General features: G+C 37.1%; 1 protein-coding gene and 1 pseudogene across 1 annotated transcript; both read right to left on the reverse strand.

Annotated features, from left to right (window-relative positions):
* Positions 1–1,275: 1,275 nt before the first annotated feature.
* On the reverse strand, positions 1,276–13,505 carry LOC116132330 (annotated as a pseudogene).
* Positions 13,506–19,909: 6,404 nt separating this feature from the next.
* On the reverse strand, positions 19,910–22,922 carry LOC116132306 (endo-1,3;1,4-beta-D-glucanase-like). Its single transcript, XM_031417962.1, has 7 exons — positions 22,775–22,922; positions 22,583–22,604; positions 21,482–21,620; positions 20,723–20,813; positions 20,496–20,585; positions 20,329–20,429; positions 19,910–20,050 (listed from the first exon to the last, which is right to left on the reverse strand). Exons 1-7 carry the CDS (start codon positions 22,920–22,922, stop codon positions 19,910–19,912), a joined length of 732 nt encoding a protein of 243 aa, XP_031273822.1.
* Between the last annotated feature and the right edge of the window lie 3,174 nt (positions 22,923–26,096).

Consider the following 26,096-nt stretch of genomic DNA (forward strand, 5'->3'; position numbering starts at 1 on the left):
GGGTAATCAAGTAATATAAGATGACATTACCCTAGTAATCCTACTTAACCCCCAACCAAACGCCCCCTTTGTAGTTTGTCCGATGACCGATAAGATATTTTTGTTTTGGGTTGTGCTCCTGAGTCTCGGAAAGCCCAACTCAAAACAAGCCCATAACAAAATTGATGGTTATATAAAGCGGAAACAAACGAACTAACAAACAAAGGGCGAGGAAGAAAAAAGACAAAAAACCAAAAACCTGCCACATACTATTCGATATCCATCCGCAATTCACGGTCTGTCTGTTTCTCTCAGTGTGAGGGTTTTTCTTTGTTTATCACCACAGATAACAAAACCAAAACCTCAAACAGACTCAGAGAGAGAAGATAAATGGGGTCTCCGGTGAATGAAACAGAGCATAAAAGAGACCAACATAATGAAGAAGAAGAGCCAATACTAAAGGAACAAAACCAGAGAATTTTGTATGTCTCCCATTGCCATTAGGTACTCTTTACCGTGACTGTAGTTACTTTTTGTTTAATTGTTTATTTTTGTCTGTTTTATTGCTTGTTCTTTTCTTCTTCTTTTAAAATTGTTTAATGAAATGGAATTGTTAAATTCATATTTGAACTTTACACACAAAAATTGGTTTGCATTGTTCGGTATAATCTGTACAATGGATTAATGTGGTAGCCTTTCAAATAAAAATTTTTTTTTTTTCTTTTTTTTAATCACCAGGGCATCCGTCACAGCTTGCGTGCACTTGAATTAATCTCTGGGCTCTGGAATTGCTGGCTGAGTAATTGTTGGGTATACTCTAGATTAATGTGTTAGCCTTTCAAATATATATATTTTTTTATCATAGGGGTATCCATACCAGCTTGTGTGTACCTTAACTAATTTTTTTGTGGCCTTGGAATTATCAATCGGACAAGAACCCTAATAACCACTCCTATTAGTATCTAGAGGGACTTAAACTATGAACTCATAAAATCTCTTTTTATTCTTTTACCACTAGGTCATCCGTTAGTAGTTCCTTTCAAATATTGTTATTTCGTCTTGTGCTATGAAATGTTACTTTGGGATAAATTTTTTAAATCTTTCTCTCTTTTTATTTTTTATTTATTTTTAACTTAATATTTTTGTTGGATATTCTAGTCATTGGATCACTAAGCTTTGTATATGGGTAATAATCAGTAATAAAACTCTAGAACTAGGAAAACTTCAATTATTGATAAATAGAGACCTCGATGTCACACATTTGTTGAATAGAACTATCATGTCGCAGGCTTCTTCTCACTTGACATGCTTGGCAAACCAGTCCAGCATGTTCTGATGAGCTTCATGTGCACACTTCACAGCTTCTGCATCTTCTACATCGTATCGCACCGTCCATCCGTGTGAAACTTTAGGAAATATTTTCACTAAGGCATCAACCTGATAAAAATCATTGACCATAAGAACAAACATTCAATCAATGTCCTATATCAAATGGCTCACTGTCTTTTGTCTCTACAAACAAACATTATAGCCATGAAAGACAAGGGTATATGAACCACATTATGAAAATAGAAACATAACAGAGAAAGCCTAAGAGAATGATACAACATCACCAAAAATCTTATATGGTTAAGCTTACTCCCATTACCTAAATAAAAGAAAAGGTGCTTGCTTGCCGGTAATTAATTCACACATAAATTTTAGGTCAAAGCATCTTCCTACCTCAGATTTAGCAGTTAGGATCTCTTCAAACTGTTTTACGAGAGAGGGTGGAGAAAATTGATCAATTTCAGCTCCGAGTATAGCAATGGGGACCTCAACCCCTGAATCAGTATCATTAATTAAACCAAAAACAATTAACAGATTGTTTCCGGTGAAACTCACGACTAACACAAGAATATAGCTCTAGAAATCGAAGAACTCATACCGTTGATGTCGTCAGGAGTGAAAAATGAAGGATGACACATCACAGCAACTTGGATAAATTCACACCTTGCAAGTTGAATTACGACTTTAGCTGAGAAGAAAAGTAGACATTAGTCAGCCGAATCAATAAATGCACTAAATTTGATTTGTATCTAACGAAATATGGAATGCACAAATTCTTTGATTCCTGCTGGCTGTGATCAAGGAGCAATTCTGTCATTTAATCAATCCATAATTTATGTGATTGATTGAATAATTACATTTATTTGTATTCATTATTTTCCATTTTTACATTTACAAAAAGTGTATAAATTAGCATTGTATAGGTTTATACATAATAAGATATACAAAAATCTTTTTCCCTTCTCTCTTCTCTTAGCATACTTTGGCAGTATCAATATCCTGAACTGCTATTCTTTGCCTCTTCATATCAATTCCTGACATGGTATCAAAGCATAGTCTTTAAGCTTCCGCTCAAACAAGCCTCTCATTTCTGTCCCTAAAATCAAACAGAAAACTCGTTTTAGTGTGTTTTTTTCTCTTGCAAATGGCAGATAATCCAAACCCAACTCAAACTCAATCAAATATAGCAAACCAAACAAATGCAAACCCAATCAGCCCAGATCAAAACCAAACCAGTCCACTCATCTTATGTAGATACTTCTTAGTTCTTACTGCTTCAATTTAATTACTGCTGAAATGTGGATTATTGATTCTGGGGCTAGTGATCACATCATTTGTAACCCTAAATTTTTCAACACTATTTGCACTACCTCATCCACCTCTGTTCGCATGCCAAACGAAAACATAACCCCGGCCACTCACATAGGGACCTTCCAATTATCGGAAAATTTATTCCTTAAAAATGTACTATGTGTCCCTACTTTTCATTTTAACCTCATATCAGTATCCAAACTATGTGAAGACAATAATTGCACTGTAAAATTTTGTCCTAACACATGTGAATTTCAGGACCCTTCGACTGGGAAACTGATGGGCTTGGGTAAGGTTCATAGAGGTTTATACTACTGAGCACCTGCTAAGTCTTCTAGAATTTTTCATCCTTGTATTACAACCAATAAAATTACCAATTGTAATACAATAATTAATAAAGACTCTTTTATTCTTCATCAAAGACTAGGGCACAGTGCTATTATTCCTCAACCCCATTGTCCCATATGTCCATTAGCTAAGCAAGCCCGAATTACTTTTCCACATAGCACTTCCAGTATAACACAACCTTTTGCCCTAATCCATCTTGATATTTGGGGCCCTTATCACACTCCAAATCATGATGAATCGCAATTTTTCCTCACCATTGTTGATGACTTTTCCCAAGGTACATGGACTTTTCTCATGCAATCCAAAACCCAAACACTTACCCACATCAAATACTTTCTAGCTATGGTCAACACAAATTTCATACTTCTGTCCAAAGGATTAGAACAGACAATGTTAGAGAATTCTTTAATCATAATTGTTCCTCCCTTTTTTCATCCCTCGACATACTGCATGAAAGCTCTTGCACATATACTCCACAACAAAATGGGGTTGTCGAAAGAAAACACCGTCATCTCCTAGAAGTAGCCTGTGCCCTTAAACACTAAGCCCACTTACCTATCTCTTTTTGGGGTGAATGTGTGATCACTGCTACCTACCTGATCAGCCGCATGCCCACCAGAGTTCTTCATGGAAAGACCCCTTATGAGGTATTATTCAAGAAGCAACCATCTCTTGATCATCTTCAAGTATTTGGCTGCCTTTGTTATGCTGCTACTCTTGGATCACATGATAAGTTTGGTACTCGGGCTACCCGTTGTGTTTTTATGGGATATCCTATGCTTCAGAAAGGATACAAGCTATATGATCCAGTTACAAACAAGTTTTTGATCTCCCGAGATGTTGTATTTTATGAAGACATTTTTCCATTTGCCACAGAAGACACTGTTCCATCACCATCACCCCAAGTGCTCCCTGACAATGATACTTTTCAAGATCCTTTGTTCACTATGGTTCCTAATCAACCAGTTTCTCAGCCTCGTACTCCTACTATTGACTCTGACATAACAACCACTGATAACACTACAGCAGATTCACCGGATCAACTCCCTATTCCTCCACCCAGATCTATAGTTTAGGCTCCTAATGTTCCTACATGCCGCAACACTCGTCAGACAAAACCACCAATCTGGGCAGCAGATTATGAGTGTCCCACCATTTCAGATCCTTCAACTTCACTGTATCCCACATCAAATTATGTGACTTATGATCGTCTCTCTCCTATATATAGAGCTTGCACCAGTAACATCTCCGCCGAAAGAGAACCCACTAGTTACTCAGAGGCTGTTAAACACTCTCACTAGCGTCAAGCCATGGCTGCTGAGCTTACTGTTCTCTCTTAGAATCATACTTGGGATCTCGTGCCTCACCCCTCTCATAGAAAACCTATTGGCTATAAATGGGTCTACAAAATCAAGCATCGTGCTGATGGTTCCATTGAAAGGTACAAAGCTTGATCAGTGGCCAAAGGATACATTCAGCGGGAAGGTTTTGATTATCAGGACACTTTTTCACCCGTAGCCAAACATGTCACAGTTCGTACTTTTCTTACCGTAGCTTCTGTTTGTGACTGGCCTCTCCATCAAATGGACGTTCATAATGCCTTTCTTCATGGGGATCTTCATGAAGAAATATACATGGATCTTCCGCAGGGATTACGCAGACAGGGGGAGAACACATTATGTCGTCTGCAAAAATCCCTCTATGACCTAAAACAAGCATCCCGACAATGGAATGAGAAATTCAGTAAAGCTCTCACTGGCATAGGATTTATTCAGTCCAAACATGACTATGCATTATTTACCTGGAACAAAGGTCAAACTTTTATTGCTCTCATCATCTATGTCGATGACATTCTTATTACAGGAAATGATGAAACAGGCATCAAATCCTTAAAAGAGCATCTTAACAAACAATTTCGAATAAAAGATTTAGGAGAGCCAAAGTATTTCCTAGGCATTGAAATTGCAAGATCCCTAGCAGGAATATCTCTCTTAGCCAACATAAATATGTCTTGGAACTTATCTCTGATTCAGGATTATCATGATGCAAGCCAAGTATCATTCCAGTAGAACAGAATACAAAGCTGACTACTCAGGAATATGACAGTGGGATATCACCCTCCAAAAATGATCCACCTCTGGAAGATCCTACAAAGTATCAAAGACTTGTTGGGCGATTGATCTATCTCACCATGACTCGCCTAGACATTAGTTATGCAGTCCACATTCTTAGCCAGTTCATGTGTGGGCCTAAACAATCTCACATGGATGCAGTAATAAAAGTTCTAAAGTACTTAAAAGGATGTCCTAGATTAGGACTTCTCCTTCCTCGAGACAAAGAATTAGTTGTCATAGCTCATTATGACTCAGATTGGGCCACATGTCCAATGACAAGAAAATCACTTACAAGTTTCTGTATCAAGCTAGGGGGAGCTCTTATTTCTTGGAAGACCAAGAAACAATCAACAGTATATCTATCTTCAGCAGAAGCCGAATACAGAGCGATGGCCAAAACGACATGTGAGGTCATCTGGATTTTGGGGTTATTGGAAGTTCTAAAGGTACAAGTAAGAAAGCTTGTCCTTTTATGCTGTGACAACAAAGCTGCAAATGACATCGCAACAAATTCAGTATTCCATGAAAGAACGAAACATATAGAGATTGATTGCCACTTCGTCAGAAACAAGATACAAGAAGGGTCAAGACTTTGCACATTCGTACTTCAGAACAACCAGCAGACATTTTCACAAAGTCGTTGTGCAGCAGACAACATTCATATTTACTTAGCAAACTTGGAGTTTTTGACATTTACAAACCACAAGCTTGAGGAGGAGTGACGAAATATGGAATGCACAAATTCCTTGATTCCTACTGGCTGTGATCAAGGAGCAATTATGTCATTCAATCAATCCATAATTTATGTGATTGATTGAATAATTACATTTATTTGTATTCATTATTTTCCATTTTTACATTTACAAAAAGTGTATAAATTAGCATTGTATAGGTTTATACATAATAAGATATACATAAATCTTTTTCCCTTCTCTCTTCTCTTAGCATACTTTGGCAGTATCAATATCCTGAACTGCTACTCTTTGCCTCTTCATATCAATTCCTGATAGTATCGAGTCGAAAATGTATTATAGTGTTACAATGTTTTCTAATATGAAAGACTATGATATAAAGTTATCAAAGAAACTAAATAAGAATAGAACAGCAAGGCAAAATATCTATCTTACCGCCTTAATTGCAGATATGGCTTTACTCTTAAGGTCTTGAATTACTGGCTTTGCATCATCAAACCCCTTATCCTATTAAAAACAATAAATGGCTCAGCCACTTAAAAGCTGACATTGGTGTATTATTAACAACTCCACAGAGACGTCAGAACTACGAATTTAGGAATGATAGTGACCGGTGGAGTATAGCTAGGCAGTTTGAAGGCTTGGTACAAAAATAACAATTAATACAAATAAGGCAGCTGAATCCAATCTAGAGAGCTACATGTGAAATTCTAGACTAGACCTAAAAAATTAATCCCAAATTAGATAAATGAAGTCAAAACGACCCTTTGTGATAATAATTGATTAAATAAAAAAATTAACTCATGTATCAAAATTTCAAAACCAATCGTTCCATAATCTTTTATCCATGCTTGTAAAAGGTCTTTTAGGATTAACTACATATGGATCTCCATAAAAGAAGTCAGGAACTGCCACATAGAATATGGAGAGTTTTATTAATGGCACTACCACCTAACCACCCATCAACGACCACCTTCACCGCCATTGGAACAAATGTAATATGCTCGTCCGTGCTTGGATCGGCAATTGCATCTCATCAGAGGTGGCAACCCATTGATTTAGCAAGTGAAGTCTAGGCATACATCAAAGAGATGAATGCCCAAACTAGATCTCGCCCAAACCTTCACTCTTCGACGAAATCTCTCAGAGACCACACAAAATAATATGTCGATCATGACATCTTTCAACAAATTGAGTTCTCTTTGGAACGCCTTGGGTGATGTTGAAGAAACCCTCCTTAGGCCGCTAGAAACTCTCCGGCAAATCACTGGATCCGAGACCAAGAATGCCTAAGCAAATTCTTACTCGACCTCAACGATAGCTACTTGTCGTTTCACACTCAAATTCTTGCCTCTAAGCCACCACCATCTCTTCGTCGGACTTTCCAGTTAGTCGTCAAAAAGGAAAGCCAATGGCAAGTCACCGATGTTTCCTGGTGAGGAGACACCTTAGCACTCGCTAGTGCTCGCACTCAAGCCTACAGCCATCGCAAAATATCTCCACCGAGGCAGCTCTTCAGCGGCTAAGGTTACAAATGGTGGAAAGGTAATGCTTTATATGGGAAGATGGGTGGCCGAGATTCAATCCCTTCATCCAATGGCCCACATTCAATCCAAGAGTCAATCGGGTCAACAAATACAAATAGGACAAGTTTGATTTCTTCTGTAAATACTTATGCACGCCCAAATTCAACTTATGGCTCAAATGGGCTTAGGTCTTCCTCAAATGGACCAAATGGTTACCATAGGTCTGGATCTTCCAGACAAGGCAAGCCCAAATTTTATTGTGACTATTGCAAATGCCGAAATCATAATCGGGATCACTGTTTGAAGCTTCATGGGCACCCCACCAAGGACAAAAATGGCCACCCTTCAGTAAATCAAGTGTCCAACAATTCTTCAGGAAATATTGTCTCAGCGCCTTTGATTAGCCAAGAGCAATACACTCAACTCCTACAAATGCTGAACAACACACCTCAGACATCAAAATCCTCCTATGTAGGCATATCTTACTATCTTAATCTTATCACAAATGATGCTTGGATAATTGATTCAAGAGCTAGTGACCACATAATTTGCAATCCAAAATTTTTCCATACACATACCATAAATACCACTAGCACTTTCGTCTGTATGCCAAATGGCAACATTGCCTCTGCCACCCACATAGGCACTGTTTATTTAACCAACTTTTTAGTACTTAAAAATGTACTATGTGTCTCGGCGTTTCATTTCAATCTCATTTTTGTGTCTAAACTCTGTCAGGATAATAATTGTCGTTTACATTTTCCACCTACAAAATGTGAATTTCAAGACCCTTCGATTGGGAAACTGATGAGCTTGGGTAGGGTCAATAACGGTCTTTACTATTGGACTTATGATGTCCCTTCTACTTTTTTTTCTGATTGTATTACACCCAATAAAATTTCTTATAATACAAATATTAATAAAAGTTCTCTTATTTTACATCAAAGACTGGGTCACAGTGCTTCCATTCCACAGCCAAAATGTCCAATTTGCCCTCTAGCCAAACAATCCCAAAACACATTTCCTATTAGCACTGCTACAACCAAACCTCCTTTTGCACTCATCCACTTTGACATTTGGGGCCCATATCACACACCAAACCACGATGGGGCTAGGTACTTCCTTACTATTGTCGATGATTTTTCATGTGGTACATGGGTCTTTCTCATGCAAAACAAAGCACAATCCGCCACTCACATTAGGGACTTTCTAGCCATGGTCAAAACTCAATTTTGTACATCTGTTCAAAGGATTCGATCTGAAAATGGGAAAGAATTTTTTAATCATAATTGTTCGTCTCTCTTTTTATCCCTTGGCATTTTACATGAGAGTTCTTGTACCTATACTCCTTAACAAAATGGAGTAGTTGAACGCAAACACCGACACTTATTAGAAGTAGCTCGTGCCCTTAAACACCAAGCCAACCTACCCACTTCCTTTTGGGGTGGATGTGTGGTCACAACTACTTACATGATCAATCGTATGTCATCCAAGGTGTTTCATGGTAAGACACCCTTTGAGATTCTCTTTGGCAAAACATCGAACCTTAACCATCTCTGTGTGTTTGGCTACTTGTGTTACTCCAAAATTGTTGGGACTTCTAACAAATTTGGGGCTAGAGCCACTCCTTGCATCTTTATGGGATATCCTATGCTACAAAAAGGGTATTGTCTATATGATCCTACCACTCAAACATTCCTAGTCTCTCGGGATGTTATTTTTCATGAAGATATTTTTCCGTATAAAGATGCCATTCCCAGCTCTACCCAGACACATATACACAGATTCCTTGAAGATGATCTCCCTCCCACAAATCCAAACATTGTCCTCATTCCTACATCTACTAAAATCCTAATAGCTCTCGATTACCCTTTACCCACAGAATCTCCACAAATGGATACTCCTCCATCAGAACACCCTCTTGACAATACCACCATAGAACCCCCACAGACATCACCTCACCCAAACCTAGATCCTCCTGCACCACGATCTTCCCATCGTACAAGGCCACCAATTTGGATAGCAGATTATGAATGTCTCACCATATAGAGAACATGTACTCTTTATCCTACACGAATTATGTCAGTTATGATAGATTATCTCTTACACATAGAATTTGTGTCAATCACATTTCTGCAGACCGAGAACCATCATATTACTCTAAAGTTGTCTATCACACTCAGTGGCGCCAAGCTATGGCTAAGGAACTTAATGCCCTAGCTCACAATAATACTTGGGATCTGGTGCCCATGCCTTCACATAGAAAACCAATTAGGTGTAAATGGGTATACAAGGCTCAACTAGTTGCTAAGGGTTTTACTCAGCATGAAGGATTTGACTACCAAGAGACATTTTCTCATGTTGCCAAACATGTCACTGTTCTGGCTTTTCTTTCAATCGCCTTTACTCGCGACTGGTCTTTGTATCAGGTGGATGTCCATAAAGCTTTTCTTCATGGCAACCTTAATGAAGAAATTTATATGGATCTTCCTCCAGCACTTCAATGATAGCAGGGAATACTGTATGTCATCTACGGAAGTCCCTATATGGATTAAAATAGGCATTCGGACAGTGGAATGAAAAATTTACACAAGCACTTACAAGCATCGGTTTCCTCCAATCAAAACATGATTATGCATTCTTCTCAAGGCGTAGAGGTAATTCTTTCATTGCCCTCATTATATATGTTGATGACATCCTGATCACAGGAAATGATGAAGCTGCCATCAAAAACCTCAAGGAACATCTCAGTAAACATTTCTATATAAAAGATTTGGGGGAACCAAAATATTTCTGAAGGATTGAAATTGCAAGATCTTCAGCAGAAATATCTCTCAGCCAAAGGAAATATGCTCTTGAACTTGTATCAGATTCTGGATTGTCAGGGTGCAAGCCAAGTGTCATTCCTGTTGAACAAAATTCAAAACTCACCACTCAAGAGTATGATAAAGTGGTTTCATCGACAGAAATACACCTACCGTTAGAAGATGTTTCTCATTATCAGAGACTTGGGGGACATCTCATTTACCTCACTATGATGCGACCAGATATCAGCTACGCTATACATATCCTCAACCAATTCATGCATGGACCAAAACAATCTCACATGGATGCAGCAATAAAGGTAATAAAGTATGTAAGAGGTTGTCCCAACCTTGGACTTCTGTACCACGAATGCTAATTTAGATATCACAACCTATTGTGATTCTGATTAGGCCACATTTCCAATGACAAGAAAGTCTCTTACTGGTTTTTGCATAAAACTTAGGGGAGTTCTCATCTCCTAGAAGACAAAGAGACAGTCTACGATATCCCTTTCGTCAGCAGAAGCTGAGTACAGATCTATGGCTAAAACTACATGTGAGATCACTTGTATCCTTGGATTATTAGGAGATTTGGAGGTACAAGTCAAAAGACATGTTCAGTTGTATTATGATAATAAGGCGGCAAATGATATTGAGGCAAATCCAGTTTTCCACGAGAGAACAAAACATATAGAGATTGACTATCACTTCGTCAGAGAGAAAACACAAGAAAAGATTATCAAAACAATGCACATTCGAACTTCGAAACAGCCAGATGATATTTTTACAAAACCATTGTGCAGCAGGCAACATTCATATCTCTTACACAAGCTTGACGTTTATGACATATACAAACCACAGGCTTAAGGGGGAGTGTGAAGATATGAATATTGTTAATTAGGAAAACAAATATTTGTCATTATGACAAATATTATGTTATTATTACATAGCATAATTCATGCTAATCACATCTCTAATTATGTGAGATTATAGCATTTAGGCATGATATATGTTTGCCTTTTACAGATTCTTATACTTGTATAAATTGACCTTTTGTACATTATACGACATACAAAATACATAGAATTGTTATTCTATTTTTCTTCTTTCTCTAAGGCAATCTCTGGCAGATTATACTAGTTCTTTTGCCTCTTTCTTTTTCTTCTCCTTATTTACTGCTTCTTCTTTTTTAGATCTGACACTAAGGAAACAATCTACACCAACAGCTCACTATTTCTTTAGCGATTGGGTAAACGATGGAACCCATTTAATTCAAAACACAACATCTAGTTGTCAAAAACTTTCTTACCATTTCGAACAATCATTAGCCTATCAGACAATACAGTGCTGAAATACTTCACATACCATCTTGTACAGAGCATGAGCTACTACCATTTTCAAGTTTGAGGGCAAGTGGTAGCACTAACTGATTCCCCCATTACACACCAGAGCATTGACATATTGGGCACCATTGGCCCTTGACTTTAAAATGTCAATAAGTTAAGCCTTACGTACTAAATTGAGGATGATCAAACAACACTGTCATGATCATGAGTCTCTAAAGTCTACAACTTTACAAACACTAAGGCAATGAAAATAAAGACCTAATGGAACTCAACAAAATTACATTATAGAGATAGTATCTTGATTGTCCTATATAATGCAGGAAGATATAAACAATTTAACTATTTGTAAGCCTATTCTACAATTATTTTAAGACAATTGATTTAGGGGCCCATAATTTGATAGTATCTTGATTGTCCTATTGTCTGAAGTATAAAGGAAAGTTTGATAAGGAGGTTAGCTTAGCTCAACTTTGCGAAGTCATGATCAAGTTTTTCTAGCTATTGAAGAAGAACAATGCTTAAAAAAGCAGGAAACATATGTTATATGAACTTTGATGCATACTTGATATAACATGAACCAATTGAGCCATGAAAATGCAGCCTTACATCCATGTACTATCATTTTTCCCCTATGGTTGCCCGAAAGTGGTTTTCTTTATGTATGTACAATCATAACCATCCTAATTTCTTCTGGTAATATTAAAGAGATTAAATTTAAGCATTAAGAACATGTTACAATGGTTGAGGTAGGGTCTAGAGTTAACAAATCCATCACAATCTGCCAAAAGGAAGTAATAACAAACATAAATAAGAAAAAGGAACTATCTAGAGCAATTTATTATGTTAAATACTACAAACACAACCATTAGCTGCAGAAGAAAGAAATGAGAGTAAGCCACACCTCAAGTTCAGAGCTTCATATCCTGTAGGATCAAGTCAAGACACGTAATATTTAGAAGATTGTAGCAAACAGGGGGACAAAAAATGTAAACATAATAGTATATAATCGATAAGAAAGTAAAATATGATCAATATAAAAGCAAGACCCTGGCTCTATATAGATAACTCAATAAATATTTCAAACTAGAGAACAAACAACTACCAGAACCCACATCTAATAGTCAAATGCAAGCAACATAAATGATATATTGAAGTGAAAAAACACTAAGAGTGTCTAGATATCCCCAACCATTTTCTATGAAGCCCCCATTTTCAGTTTCAATAAGAAAAAAGTTGTAAAATTTTAAAATATATAATAGAAAAGATGTATATTTAGCAGTAACAATGCTAATACTCGACAGGGTAGAACTAGTTGCAGCTTTGACAAATATGTCTTCTGCAATTGCATCCATTTCTTCACAATTTTTAGTTCACGTATTAAAGGAGTTATTTTTAAGCTGTTAGTAATGCGAAACTACCTATTGAAGAGTCTATGCGCGAAAATTTTCTTCATCTCCCACTCTTCTTGAACTAATGGATCTAAGATGCTTTATAGTTTAAATCTCTACCATAAAATCATGTAACTCAACCTAATTACCCTTAATTATAAATGACAAAGACGAAAATAACTGCAATGCATTAGACTATGAAGTTTATCACCATCTAGGATGGTCTAGTTTGCTTTAATTAAGCTATCAAACTATGTTATTAAATGTTAGACTGTTTAACCTTGTATAGTCTAGCATTACAGATTAAGAATATATCATTTGTTGTTACATTTAAGGGTATAATTAATAAATTATTAGATTTTTTCTGGTTAGATTTGTCATTAAAAAAAATGAAGTGTTAATAGCATCATTCAAACACTAAACAAAGAGAACCGTTAAACCATACAAAAGAAAACCCATAAAAAGCAATCACACGAATACTAGAGACCAAAAAAAAAAAAGACAGTTTGAGGGTGAGTGCCAAAAATGTCAGAAACAAGAAGAACAGCAAGCTTAGAGTGGGTAGAGCGAGTGACATAAGTGTTGAGTCCACCAAGCTTCTCAACGAGGCCCACACCGATGCTTGGGTTTAATTTTGGAGGATTAACACAACATTGAGGACCTGCCATTTTTTGTTTTTTTCACTTTCACCTGGAACTGTAATCCGAGCCACAACCAGAAACTACTGGAGACGCTAACCAACATATAACTTGTCGTTAGTCAACTAGAATGAAGTTTTGCATCATCTCTGACAGCACCATCATTTGAACTTAATAAAATGTTACCCTTTAAACAAATAATGAAATAAATAATCTGAATAACAAGCATCTTTAATTACACTAAAATAATACTCAGATCAGATACTTAGGATTGTCTTGATGGACAAGGAATGGCTAATGGCTTAGTTTAGTCCTTGATGAAAGGGGATCAATTCTTGTCCTGTCCATGTCCATGCCACTATCTTATCGAATCTTCTATGTGAGTTTTTCATTTCATTTTCAAATTTTGTCGTGATACCTCTGATCTTTGACTGAAATTAAATTAATGGCTTCATCTAAGGAACTACACCCTAATTGCCCCATAAGGTGATTAAGGTCAATGTTTATTTCATTCTTGGGCATTGCCACATTGGTATCTTCACCATTAGTTTTTGGGATTAAATTATTTTAACGTATGAAGTCAATCTAATGGAATTCTTGACTAAATTTCATACGAAATTCTGGCTTATGCTTGAGCTCAATTGCTCTTTTAGATTCTATGGGAGATGCATTGATGTTTTTTATGTTGGCATGAGCTGTTATTGTAAACAATCAAGAGAAATTTTAGGCATTTGAAATATGTAACATCCTGTAAATAAGGGTGGTTAGCGTGAGTCTAGGAGACGGATTTGTATAGCAAAGATTTATTTAGATTTTATTCTTTGAAATGTATATAACCTATGGAAAAACATATGAGGAATAATATGAAAGACAGAATTTTTGGCATGGTATCACGAGCCAAACAAGATCTGGTTTCCTGTATTGCAACCTAACCATCCTCCAATGGCGGACTCTAATGACTTGAATACTTCTGGCAACACGTCCAACCTCTCTGATTCTATCCTTGAATTGACTACAAGGATGACTGAGGTTTTGAATAATGCTCGGACCCCGACCATCACCACTGAAACATCTGCTGCTCTGATCAGCATTAAGTTGGACGATACCAACTATGCACTGTGGTCCCAGGTTGCCGAGATGTATGTCTCTAGCAAGGACAAACTGGGGTACATTGATGATGACTTTCCCCAGCCGCCATCTACTGATCCTTCCTTTCGCAAGTGGCGCACTGATAATGCTATTGTTAAAGGTTGGTTAATTACTTACATGGATCCATCTTTAATTGACAATTTTATTCGCTTTCCTACGGCGAAAGCGGTTTGGATTCCATTGTAACTACCTTCTTCGATGGTAGTGATACATCACAAGTGTATGATCTTCAACGCCATGTGACTAGACTAAAACAATCTGCTAGCTCACTGGAAAAATATTATACGGAGTTGCAGGGTCTATGGCGTGAAATTGATTTCCGCTGACCGAATCCTATGGAATGTTCTATTGATATTCAGCACTATAACTGGATCATCCAAAAAGACCGTGTGTATGTTTTTCTGGATGGTCTTGATGATCGGCTAGACAATATACGTGCTGATGTTTTACAGATAAAACCATTTCCTATGGTTGAACAAGCATATGCGTATGTTAGATGGGAGGCTATTCGACAATAGGTTATGACTACCCATGACACCGATGGGCTCTAGGGGGTTATCTTGGCTTCGAAAGCTTTCACGTTAAGCACCTCTGCCCATGGTAAATCTGCCAAGAACTGAAATTCTGCTGATGGAAAAAAATGTTCTCATTGTGGCAACCAAAAACACACACGTGAAAACTGTTTTAAGTTGCATGGGTACCCTGATTGGTGGCATGATTTTCAAGCCATAAGCGTCCTCAGGATGGCACCGGCACCAGTGGAAGTTCAGGCACAATTGCTGTTGCTGGTGCAGAGCCTCATCTCTCTCTTATACAATCGGCTGCAATCTCCGCGGATACTTCTCCCAACTTGAACTCAGATATCTCTGGTCTTGCTCTTTTTACCTCTCATAGAGATGCGGATTATAGTGCATGGCTTCTCGACTCGGGGGCCACGGACCATATGACTTTTGCTACCTCAAACTTCTCTTCCGCGACGCACCAACATAGCTAATGCAAATGGTGTTATCTCACCAGTCACTAGAGCTGGCTCTGTGAATTTATCTCCATCCCTCCATTTATCCAATACGTTATTTGTTCTGTCTTTATCTCATAAACTGTTGTCTATAAGTCAGCTTACTACAGACCTTGGATGTGTTGTACTTATTTATCCAAAATTTTGTCTTATCTAGGATATTCTCACCAAGGAGATAATTGGACGTGGTACTAAGAGGGGGGGATTATATTATGTAGATGACATTAGTATCGGCCAGGCCAATAACATGAACAATCTGCCTTCCAATAAAGAGACAATACTGTGGTTATGGCATCGACGCTTGGGACACACATCTTTTCCTCATTTGAAGCATGTTTTACCTGATTTGTTTAAGCATTCACAGACTTCTGATTTGAAATGTGATACTTGTATTTTGGCTAAGAGCCATCGCACTACTTACCCATTGAGCATGAATAAAAGTGACACTCCATTTGCGTTAATTCACTCTAATGTATGGGGGCCCTCACCCGTTACTAATATATCTGGTTTTCGTTGGTTTGTTATTTTTGTGGATGAGTGTACCCGTATGATATGGCTCTACTTACTAAAACACAAAGATGAAGTTTTTGGTGCCTTTGAAACATTTCATGCTATGGTAGGTGCTCAGTATGGTGCCACCATGAAGGTTCTCCGCTCTGATAATGGTGGCGAATACATCCATAAGCAACTTCAAACTTATTTTTTGCAACATGGTTTAATTCATGAAACTTCATGCTCACAAACACCCTAACAGAACGGTGTCGCCGAGAGGAAGAATAGTCATCTTCTAGAGACTGCATGTGCTCTGCTTCTTGGTGCCAATATGCCCAAATGTTTTTGGACCGATGTCGTCTCAACCGCTATCCATCCTCTTAATCGAATGCCATCCAAGGTTTTATCATTTAAAACACCCCTCCAATCTCTTTCTAATCATGTGTCCCTACCTACGACGTTGATGCTTCCTCCTCGTACCTTTGGGTGTTTTGCCTACGTGTATCTCCACAAAAACCAACGCAGTAAACTTGATCTATGTGCATGTCGGTGTGTGTTTTTGGGCTATGGTATCCATCAAAAAGGGTATTGTTGCTATGATCCTACTAGCCAGAAACTCTATGTGACTATGGACATTCAATTCTTGGAGACCGATATGTTTTTTTCATCTTCGGCACCTCTTTCTCCTCGTCAGAGGGAGATACATAATGAAGAGTTGAATTGGTCCCAACATGAGATGCCGAATGAATGTGATTGGTTCATACTTGAAGGGTCGTGTGAGCATGAGGAGCAAAATCGGAGTGAGAAGCAGCACGAGCATGATGGGCCAAATGATAACTCAGGTGGTGTGAACCATGCAATGGAGATATTTCTGAATACAGAGCATGCAACATCTGAAATCGAGCCTATATTCTCCTCCTCTGAAGTGCCAGCCGAACCATCTCTTGAGAATAATCATAAGGTAAGTACTATCATTACACCCTTACATACCGATGACATAGATGCTTCTGTGGGATATATTTTACCTCTCAGGTACAATCGCGGCAAGCCACCTAATAGATATTCTCCAAATATTGAAAAACGAAGGTCGAGGTATCCAATTGCTAATTATGTATCCACCAAGGAACTTTCTGAACCTTTTAAGAAATTTGCACAGGAACTCTCCACATGTCAAATTCCTACTAATGTTCATGAGGCATTGGCAAATCCAAGATGAACCCGAGCTATAGAGGAAGAAATGGAGGCACTACTGCAAAATGATACATGGACTCTTGTTCCATTACTTGAAGGAAAACAGATCATGGGATGCAAATGGGTGTTCTCCATTAAACACAAAGTAGATGGATATATTGAGCGATACAAAGCAAGAGTGGTAGCGAAGGGATATACGCAGACGTATAGGGTTGATTATCAAGAGACTTTCTCACCTATAGCCAAGTTGAATACAGTTAGAGTGTTATTGTCTCTTACAACAAACCTTGATTGGCCTTTGCATCAATTTAATGTGAAAAACGCTTTTCTCAGCGATGACCTCCAAGAAGAGGTGTATATGGATGTTCCTCCAGGTTATACAACATTTTCAAATAATGGAGTAGTAAGTGTGTAAATTGCAGCAAGCATTATACGGACTAAAGTAATCACCACGAGCATGGTTAGGAAGGTTTAGCTTGGCAATGAAGAAATATGGCTTCCAACAAAGTAACTCAGATCACCCTTTATTCTTGAAGCACCAGTTGGGTAAGGTAACTGCTTTGATAGTCTATGTAGATGACATGATTATTACAGAAGATGATGAAGAAGAAATATCTCTGTTTCAAAAGCAATTAGCAATTGAATTTGAGATGAAAAATCTGGGAGAACTCAAGTATTTATTGGGAATTGAAGTTTCTAGGTCTAAGCAAGGTATATTTCTTGCTCAACGGAAATACATATTAGACTTGCTAACTAAAGTAGGGATGTTGGAGTGTAGACCTGCAAATACCCCCATGGTTCAAAATCACAAACTTGGAGAATACCCAGACCAAGTACCAACAGAGAAAGGTAGATACCAAAGGTTAGTTGGTAAACTCATTTATCTCTCCCATAATCGTCTAAATATTGCAAACGCTGTAAGTGTTGTAAGTCAGTTTATGCATAATCCAAGTCAAAGCCACATGGAAGCAGTGATTCGAATACTTAGATACTTGAAGTCATCTCCAGGCAAGGGACTTATGTTCTCAAAACATAACAGTAAGTTTATGATTCATGGATATACAGATGCGGATTGGGCAGGTAATATCACTGATAGAAAGTCCACCTCAAGATATTTTACATTTGTGGGAGGGAATCTTGTAACCTGGAGAAGCAAGAAGCAAAAAGTGGTAGCTTTGTCAAGTGCTGAAGCTAAGTTTAGGGGAATGGCTAAAGGTGTGTGTGAACTCCTTTGGCTAAGAAAGCTACTTACTGAAATCGGGTTTGCCCCTAATTCTGAGATGGATCTCTTGTGTGACAATAAAGCTGCAATTGCAATTTCCCATAATCCTATTCAACATGATCGTACTAAACATGTGGAGGTAGATCAACACTTCATCATGGAAAATCTTGAAGCAAAAACAATTAGGTTTCCATTTCTGAAATCCGAAGATGGGGGATATCCTTACAAAAGTTGTATCGAGCAAGGACCTCTACAACTCACTTGACAAGTTGGGCATGCGAGACTTCTATGCATCAACTTGAGGGGGAGTGTTGGCATGAGCTGTTATTGTAAACAATTAAGAGAAATTTTAGGCATTTGAAATATGTAACATCCCGTAAATAAGGGTGGTTAGCGTGAGTCTATGAGACGGATTAATATAGCAAAGATTTGTTTAGATTTTATTCTTTGAAATGTATATAACCAACGGAAAAACATATGAGGAATAATACGAAAGACAGAATTTTTGACATTTTATTAGTTAAACAATAATTTCAATTTGCTTATGTACTAGAAAGTAGAAACAAAACCTCATCTGGTATAAAAAGGTCAGCGATTCTTTTATCTTTAATGATATCGTTTTTTTTATATTGATTTCCCAAGACCATGAGATCCTACCCTTTTTTTTTGTAATTGATCATGAGTGTTCGAATCAGTTTACATGCACCTCAACTAATCCCTCAGCATCCTAAAACTACCGACTAGATAAAAACTTTAATGACTACACTTATTAACAACCAAGAAAAGACTCAAACTCAAAACCTTTTAAGTAATATACCCAAGAGTCACTAATAGTCTCTATTAGTGAGAGAATAACAATTAGATTACTGAAACAAGTTATTTTTTTTTTCTTTTAGCTCAAATAGTTGTAAAAGGAGATTTTGAATCCTTTATAAGAGAACATCTGGGTGGACAATAACTCTTTTTTTTTTTTTTTTTAATCCACTAGCATACTTCAATCATCTCGAATCTTAAAAAAGCTATGAAAATGTTCTGGTTATATTGCTTCACAGTTAAAATTTTATTTTTAGGTGGTAAAAGTCATAAATCCAACAAACAATCAAAAGAAGTTAGAACTGGTATGGGATTCTGCAGCAATCCCAACTCTTTCAGAGTTTAGCAGAATTTTTGCTCAAACGTTTATACATATGAACTTATGCTTTGTAAGTAAGTCCACCAGTATGATATAAAATGAAAAGGGTGATATTCTAAATAGTCCAATATCCAGCAATGACTATACTAACACCAAAAAACTTGAAGGATAATAGTAAATACTGAGCCAATCACCTGGCCACTAATGCAAATACCCTACCAAGGTTCATTTTGTCACTTGACATGCTTCGTAAACCAGTTTAACATGTCTTCATGCACCTCTTTTGCGCTCTTCACGGCAGATTCATCTTCAACATTGTACCTAACCGACCATCCATGTGAGACACCAGGGAATACTTTAACCAAGCAATCAAGCTGCAAACAGCAATCATATATACAAAATGTAAGGTTGGTGTAAAGCAGATGTTGGAAAACACACTATCGCGGTTGCTAGAGAGAGAAGAATCTCTTATGTCCTTCAAACTCTTTGGGAAAATTGGTTTTTCCGTCTACTGTTGAACGATAATTTTTTCCACATTAACGGCAAGCTCAACAGATGCATGAGGAAACCAATTAAATTTTGCAATAGCTTGTATCAGAGATTTGGAAGCAACATAGTTCATAGCCTAAATTTTTAGATTTTGATCTCTTACCTCAGATTTTGAAGACAATATCTCTCCAAAATGTTTCACTTGCTCCAGTGGGGTAGCATGATCAATTTCAACTCCCAAAATAGCAATCGGAATCCTAACCTCTGAAACAAGTTTTGATTTGTCAGTTACAAATGCTTAAGAGTGAGCTAGGGAAGTGTTAAACTTACCATTGATCTCGTCATCCGTGATCGGACCAGGATGCAACAGAACGGCAGCCTGAATGTCATCAGAACTTGCCAATTGCACAGCCACCTTCCCTGATTCAGATGCAAGTGATGAAATTTCAGTGTCTAAATTAATTAGTCTAGACCCCAGACATAGGAAATGTTCAAAATTTCAAACTATGGAGCCATATGGTTCCTTGAAATGATAAAAGAGAATGAAGAAAGCTTACCTCCCCAGCAAAAACTTGCAGCCCCTATGGCAGACACACCTTTACTTCTGAGAGCAGCAATAACTGGTTTTGCATCTTGATATCCTTTGTCCTGCAAAGGAATTATTCAAATTAAGTTGAGTGCAGTTCAACAAAAGGCTATTGGATCAATTGTTGATTTGAAAAGTCTAATTCACCATTTATTAGCATTCATAATAGATTAGCCAGAGAGGACTTTACTGTTGTACAAGTAAAAGATGATGACAACTCTATCCAAAGAAGGCCCAGCACAGAGGTTGGCGTGGATTGTTTCAAATAATTCAAAGGTAAAAAAATGAATTTGAAGTGGATCCATTTCACATTTCTACATGACCTTTTAAATGAGTTCAACTCTCATGTTGAAAATTTAAACTATATCAAGTCTTTCTTTCTTTCTTTCATTTTTTTTTTTTTCACTCTTAAGTATATTGTATATATTTGTTTCTCAAAATTACTTGTTACAACGAGTTCAATCAGAAGAAATGAGTATATCCTATGATAATCTTGTTGACCTCCCAATTATTAGGATGGTGGCTAAATTGCTATCTAATGCATATGATTGTAACAATATTCAAAAGAAGTTTTGAAATCAGTAAGGTCTTGAGTTTGAGTTGTACTAAGGGATGGCCAATTATCATACTTAATTTTTTTTCTTTTTTTAAATGGATAGCATTATACGTTTATCATTTGTCAATTTCAACACTGCATCCTCAATTCGCTTCAGTGAAGCAAGAAACTGACCGTGTTATGAGCTTTCATCCATGCATCTTGATCAAATTGAGGGTTGCTCAGATCAACAGGGTCACCATAAAAGAAATCAGGAGCCACGACTAAGAATCCAGCTGCTGCAACTTTGTCTGCAAGTATACAAATATTAGTTCTGCTGAAATTCAAATCAACTGAAAAATATACATCAACAATTGTTTAAAGATTTATATCCAAAAGAAATCATATCAAATGCATAGTTTGAGTATCTACAGTCTCCAGGACATGATTCAATGGCATTTGGTCGCCACTTCCTTAGTTGAACTTGAAAAGCAAGTTCAAAGCATGAGAGAAACATTCTTCCTTTTTCAAACATTCAAACTAAATATATTATTTTGCCACAAAGCTTAACAATGACCATTAAATATCATGATCATTCTCTTCAATTTACATCACCAATTAGAAGTAAAAAAGAAACAGTTCACATGAAATTTACGACAAAGTATAACTTAGGTATATTAGACTATCAAGGTTGAACTTTTTATATCCCTAAGTAACATTAGGGGAAAATTCTCAACATGATACAATCAACAATTCAACATCACCATACTATACATAATGCAAACGTGTTTCTTTCTTTTCCTTTCTCACACGCATGCTAAAATCTTGTTGCTAAATAAGAAATAGTAATGGCATCAAAAACATTATAGTGTATCATTCAACAAAGATATGAGATTCATGGATGGGTTGCATTTTCCATCCCTTGCCAAAATGATACAAATTAAGCTGTTCAGTTGTGCCAATTGGTGCTGTAACACAAATACTTTCAATAATTGATCTTATAAATGGCAAAATCTGTAGCAAAAGAAACATTAAAAGTCAATTTCCAACAAGGTGTATTACTAGTTAGTTCGATGTAAATCGACTAATGTAACAAATGTTCATATAAGAACCGACCAAGTTTAGATTCCATACCATATAAAAGAAAAACTCGGTTTCTTCCTCACAAGATTAATAATATATTCAAATTAACATCAATAATTGTAACAAATAATTATTGCATTCTAAACTTATTGACAAAGTTGAAGCTTAAGAATGAATTAACACAGAAGCTAAGTCAATCAGCAATAATCGTACCTAAAAAGGGGTGCTTCATAGCCTGCAAAATATTCAAGAACAAAAGTATATATCACATAATATTAACTCAAAGAAAGGGTACCCATTTACCAAAAAATGGGAACCCCACTTCAAAAAAAAAAAAAAAAAAAACCATGTATGATCCGCAAAGCTAATATAAATCAATGAAAGATTGAAGAGATGGGTTGTTACCGAAAACATCAGAAATGAGAAGAATAGCGAGCTTAGAATCCGAAGGGCCAGTGACATAAGTGTTGAGACCACCAAATACTTGGACAGTCCCTGCTCCACAAGTGGGTGTGAGGGTTGGTGGGTTCTCAAGGCACTGAGAGCTTGCCATGTTTCTTGTTCTTAACTCAACTTTTCCAGTTTCAAGAAAAGTGGAGGGAATCAATTAATGTTTTATAGGGAGACAAATACAATGATCGAAACAATGTCATTACTTTCGTCATCGTGGTCGGTCGCCTTGACACTTCTTCCCTTATCGGTCAATCAATTTGCGGCTTTGACGGACACTCAGCCATTTTTTCACGTATTATATTATAGGTGCCTTCTTAGTTGGATTTATTATATTTATTCAGAAACAGTTCTTAGAGAGTGAGTTTATTTAGAATAAAGATGGGATCAAGAAAGATTATTCTTTGTACGATGATTGGCAAGATATTTTTGGAAAAATGTTACGGACACCGATGCTTGACACCGAATTTTCACATCGAACAACGTGTCCACTGAATCAGACGAGCCACGTATCACGTTAACAAATATTTCGCGAATGAACGATCGTCTATCAAATATGGACGACCGTCCATTGTTATTGGACAGTCATTCATTTGAAATTGACTCCCATCCATATTATATGGACGGCCATCCACCTAGAATGGACGTCCGTTCATAGTTTAAACTAAAAAAATTTAGCCTAAATTGTTTATGGACGATCGTTCTCGTAAGTGGATGGGCATCCATCTTTTAATATTAACAAATTTTAAATTTTAAATTTATTTAATACATTAATTGTGAATCCTAATTGAGTTAGTGCCTTATTCTTATGACACTTAGTTCAACTACTTTGAATATAGACAAAAGTTTAATGAAGATTGTGAATCCTAATTGAGTTAGAGCCTTATTCTTATAACACTTGTCCAATTACTTTGAATATAGACAAAAATTAAACGAAGATAACGACATTTACTTTTTGGATTGAGACTCAAATTGGCGGAAATTTTTTTAAATCAAACAATGGACAAGCGTCAATCTAAAAGGGACGCCTGTCCATTGAATATGGACGTCCGTAATTTTTGTTTTAATTTTTTTTTATTTTAAATAATGGACGGGCGTCCATTCTAGGTGAACATTCATCCATTGTTATTTTCTCATGGACAGATGTCCATTATAGGTGAATGGTCGTCCAATAATCACGGACGCCCATTATTTTGCTTTTAAAATTTTTTGAACGCCCATCCATAGTAAATGGACACCCGTCCATATAATATGAACAGGGGTCCATTAAATATGGGTGGGCGTCCATAAATGTTGGATGGTCGTTCATTCACGAAAGACTGCCGACGGCTGCACGGCATGGAAAAAGCACGATACGATAAGATATGACACAAAAAAAAGCATGACACGATATAGCAAGAAAATATGCGGGTCATGCTGTGAGCCTTAAAAAAGGCACGCGGGCTAACACGACATGGCACGAAAATAATAAAAATTAAAAATTAAAAAAATAAAATTATAAGAATTTAGAAATTAATGAAAATGAAGATGTATAATAATTCTTAATCCTAATTTCTAAGTTTATATTTGTAATTTATAATTATAACTTATAAGTAATAAAAAGTGTTGAAATTCAATTAATATTTCAATGTCTCATTATTTTATTATATTTTATAGTAATCATATATTTTTTTAATTAATATAAATACAAAATGTCACTAAATATAACATATAAAATATCTTTATAATATTTATTAATAATAAATCAAAATTACCATAATTTATAAATATTAAAATTAAATATTTTTACAAAGCACGTGGGTCGGCCAATGGCACGGCACTACAGGGCACGAATTTTTGTTGGCCTTGGCACGGCCCACAGCACGATGGGCTTTGAATTTTTAGGCACGGCATAGCCCACCGCCGCCTCTAGCCTGAACCTATATTCTAAAAATGGTGTTAGAGTAAATGACATGTCCCCACCCAAGGTTTAGTGAAAACCAAAGTTACCACCCCTCGTCTCATAAATTTCATATTCTCACCCTCAAATTAACAGAAAAAACGTTTAATTTAACGAACAAATGGTAAAATGGTCGTTTATACTATAATAAATCTAAAATAAAAATTTCAAAACAACCCTTCATAACTTAAATTTCTCCCGCAAGCACCCTCTCTCTAACATTTCTCTCATGGTGACCAGACTTGGCCTTTGCGTGGGCCAAAAAGCAGTGGCCAAATGGCTGCTTCTTGGCCCTCGCAGTGGCTAGAATTTGGCCCCTGCATGAGGGCTGTGTCGCCACAAAATCCAACCGCCACGAGGCCCTCAGGTGGCAACCAAAATCTGGCCACTATGAGGGCCAAGACGCAGCAGCCAAATGGCTGCTTCTTGGCTTACACGGTGGCTAGATATTGGCTACCACGCATGTGGTGGGTTGTGTGCGCTTTGAAGCAATGCACAGGGGGAGATGTTCTTGGATGTTGGTTGGGGGTGGGGGGCGTGGTCAAAGGTAGGTGGTTTTTGTGGCTGGCGACGGGAAAACAGTAAAAAAAACAAAAAAACAAAATCAACAACAACAACAACAAGAAACGCTTCCATAAACAATCAATTTCCCTTCAACCAAGCTTCAAAACCAACTCCAATTGAAAACTCAATTTCAACTATTGACAAGTTGTTGGGGAAGTGGTGGGTGACAACCAACTAGCAATCACAGCTTAGGGTGGTGGGGGTTTTAAAGAGAGGATGCCAGTGGATCAAAAGGTGGCGTCAGGGTAGGTTTTTTTTGTCAAAATCAGGCTAATTTGGTCAGAAAATGGCAATTACAAGGTGGAGGAGGTCATAAGTGGCGTCGCAAATCCAGTGGAATTAGGCCAAATTTTGGTCAAAAGGGGGCTAGAGGAGTTTGAACGATGCTGGGGGAGTGATTCCTGCCGGGTTTGGTAGATTTTCCATCGAGGAAGCAACCAAAATGGCCGTCGGAATTTACAAATCCATGGGTGGGTTTTGTTAAGGGCAATTGGGTAATAGCACTCAACAGTCACTCACAATGTTCATTTAAGGGTGGGTATATGAGATTTATGAAACTAGGGGTGGTAACCTGCAATTTGGCTGAACCTTGGGTGGGAACAGGCATTTACTCATGGTGTTATTTTTAAGTTATTATTATTGAGAAAAAGAAAGAGATTTTTAGGGTAATTTTGGGAAGAATTATAATATCTTTACAAATCAACTTTTTAAAATTCTTTTAGTTATTATTGAGGGCTTAAAAAAAAGTTTAATGGGGCTTCAATACCATCACTG

The sequence above is a fragment of the Pistacia vera genome, unplaced genomic scaffold (assembly GCF_008641045.1).
Source record: "Pistacia vera cultivar Batoury unplaced genomic scaffold, PisVer_v2 Contig250, whole genome shotgun sequence".
Taxonomy (NCBI): domain Eukaryota; kingdom Viridiplantae; phylum Streptophyta; class Magnoliopsida; order Sapindales; family Anacardiaceae; genus Pistacia; species Pistacia vera.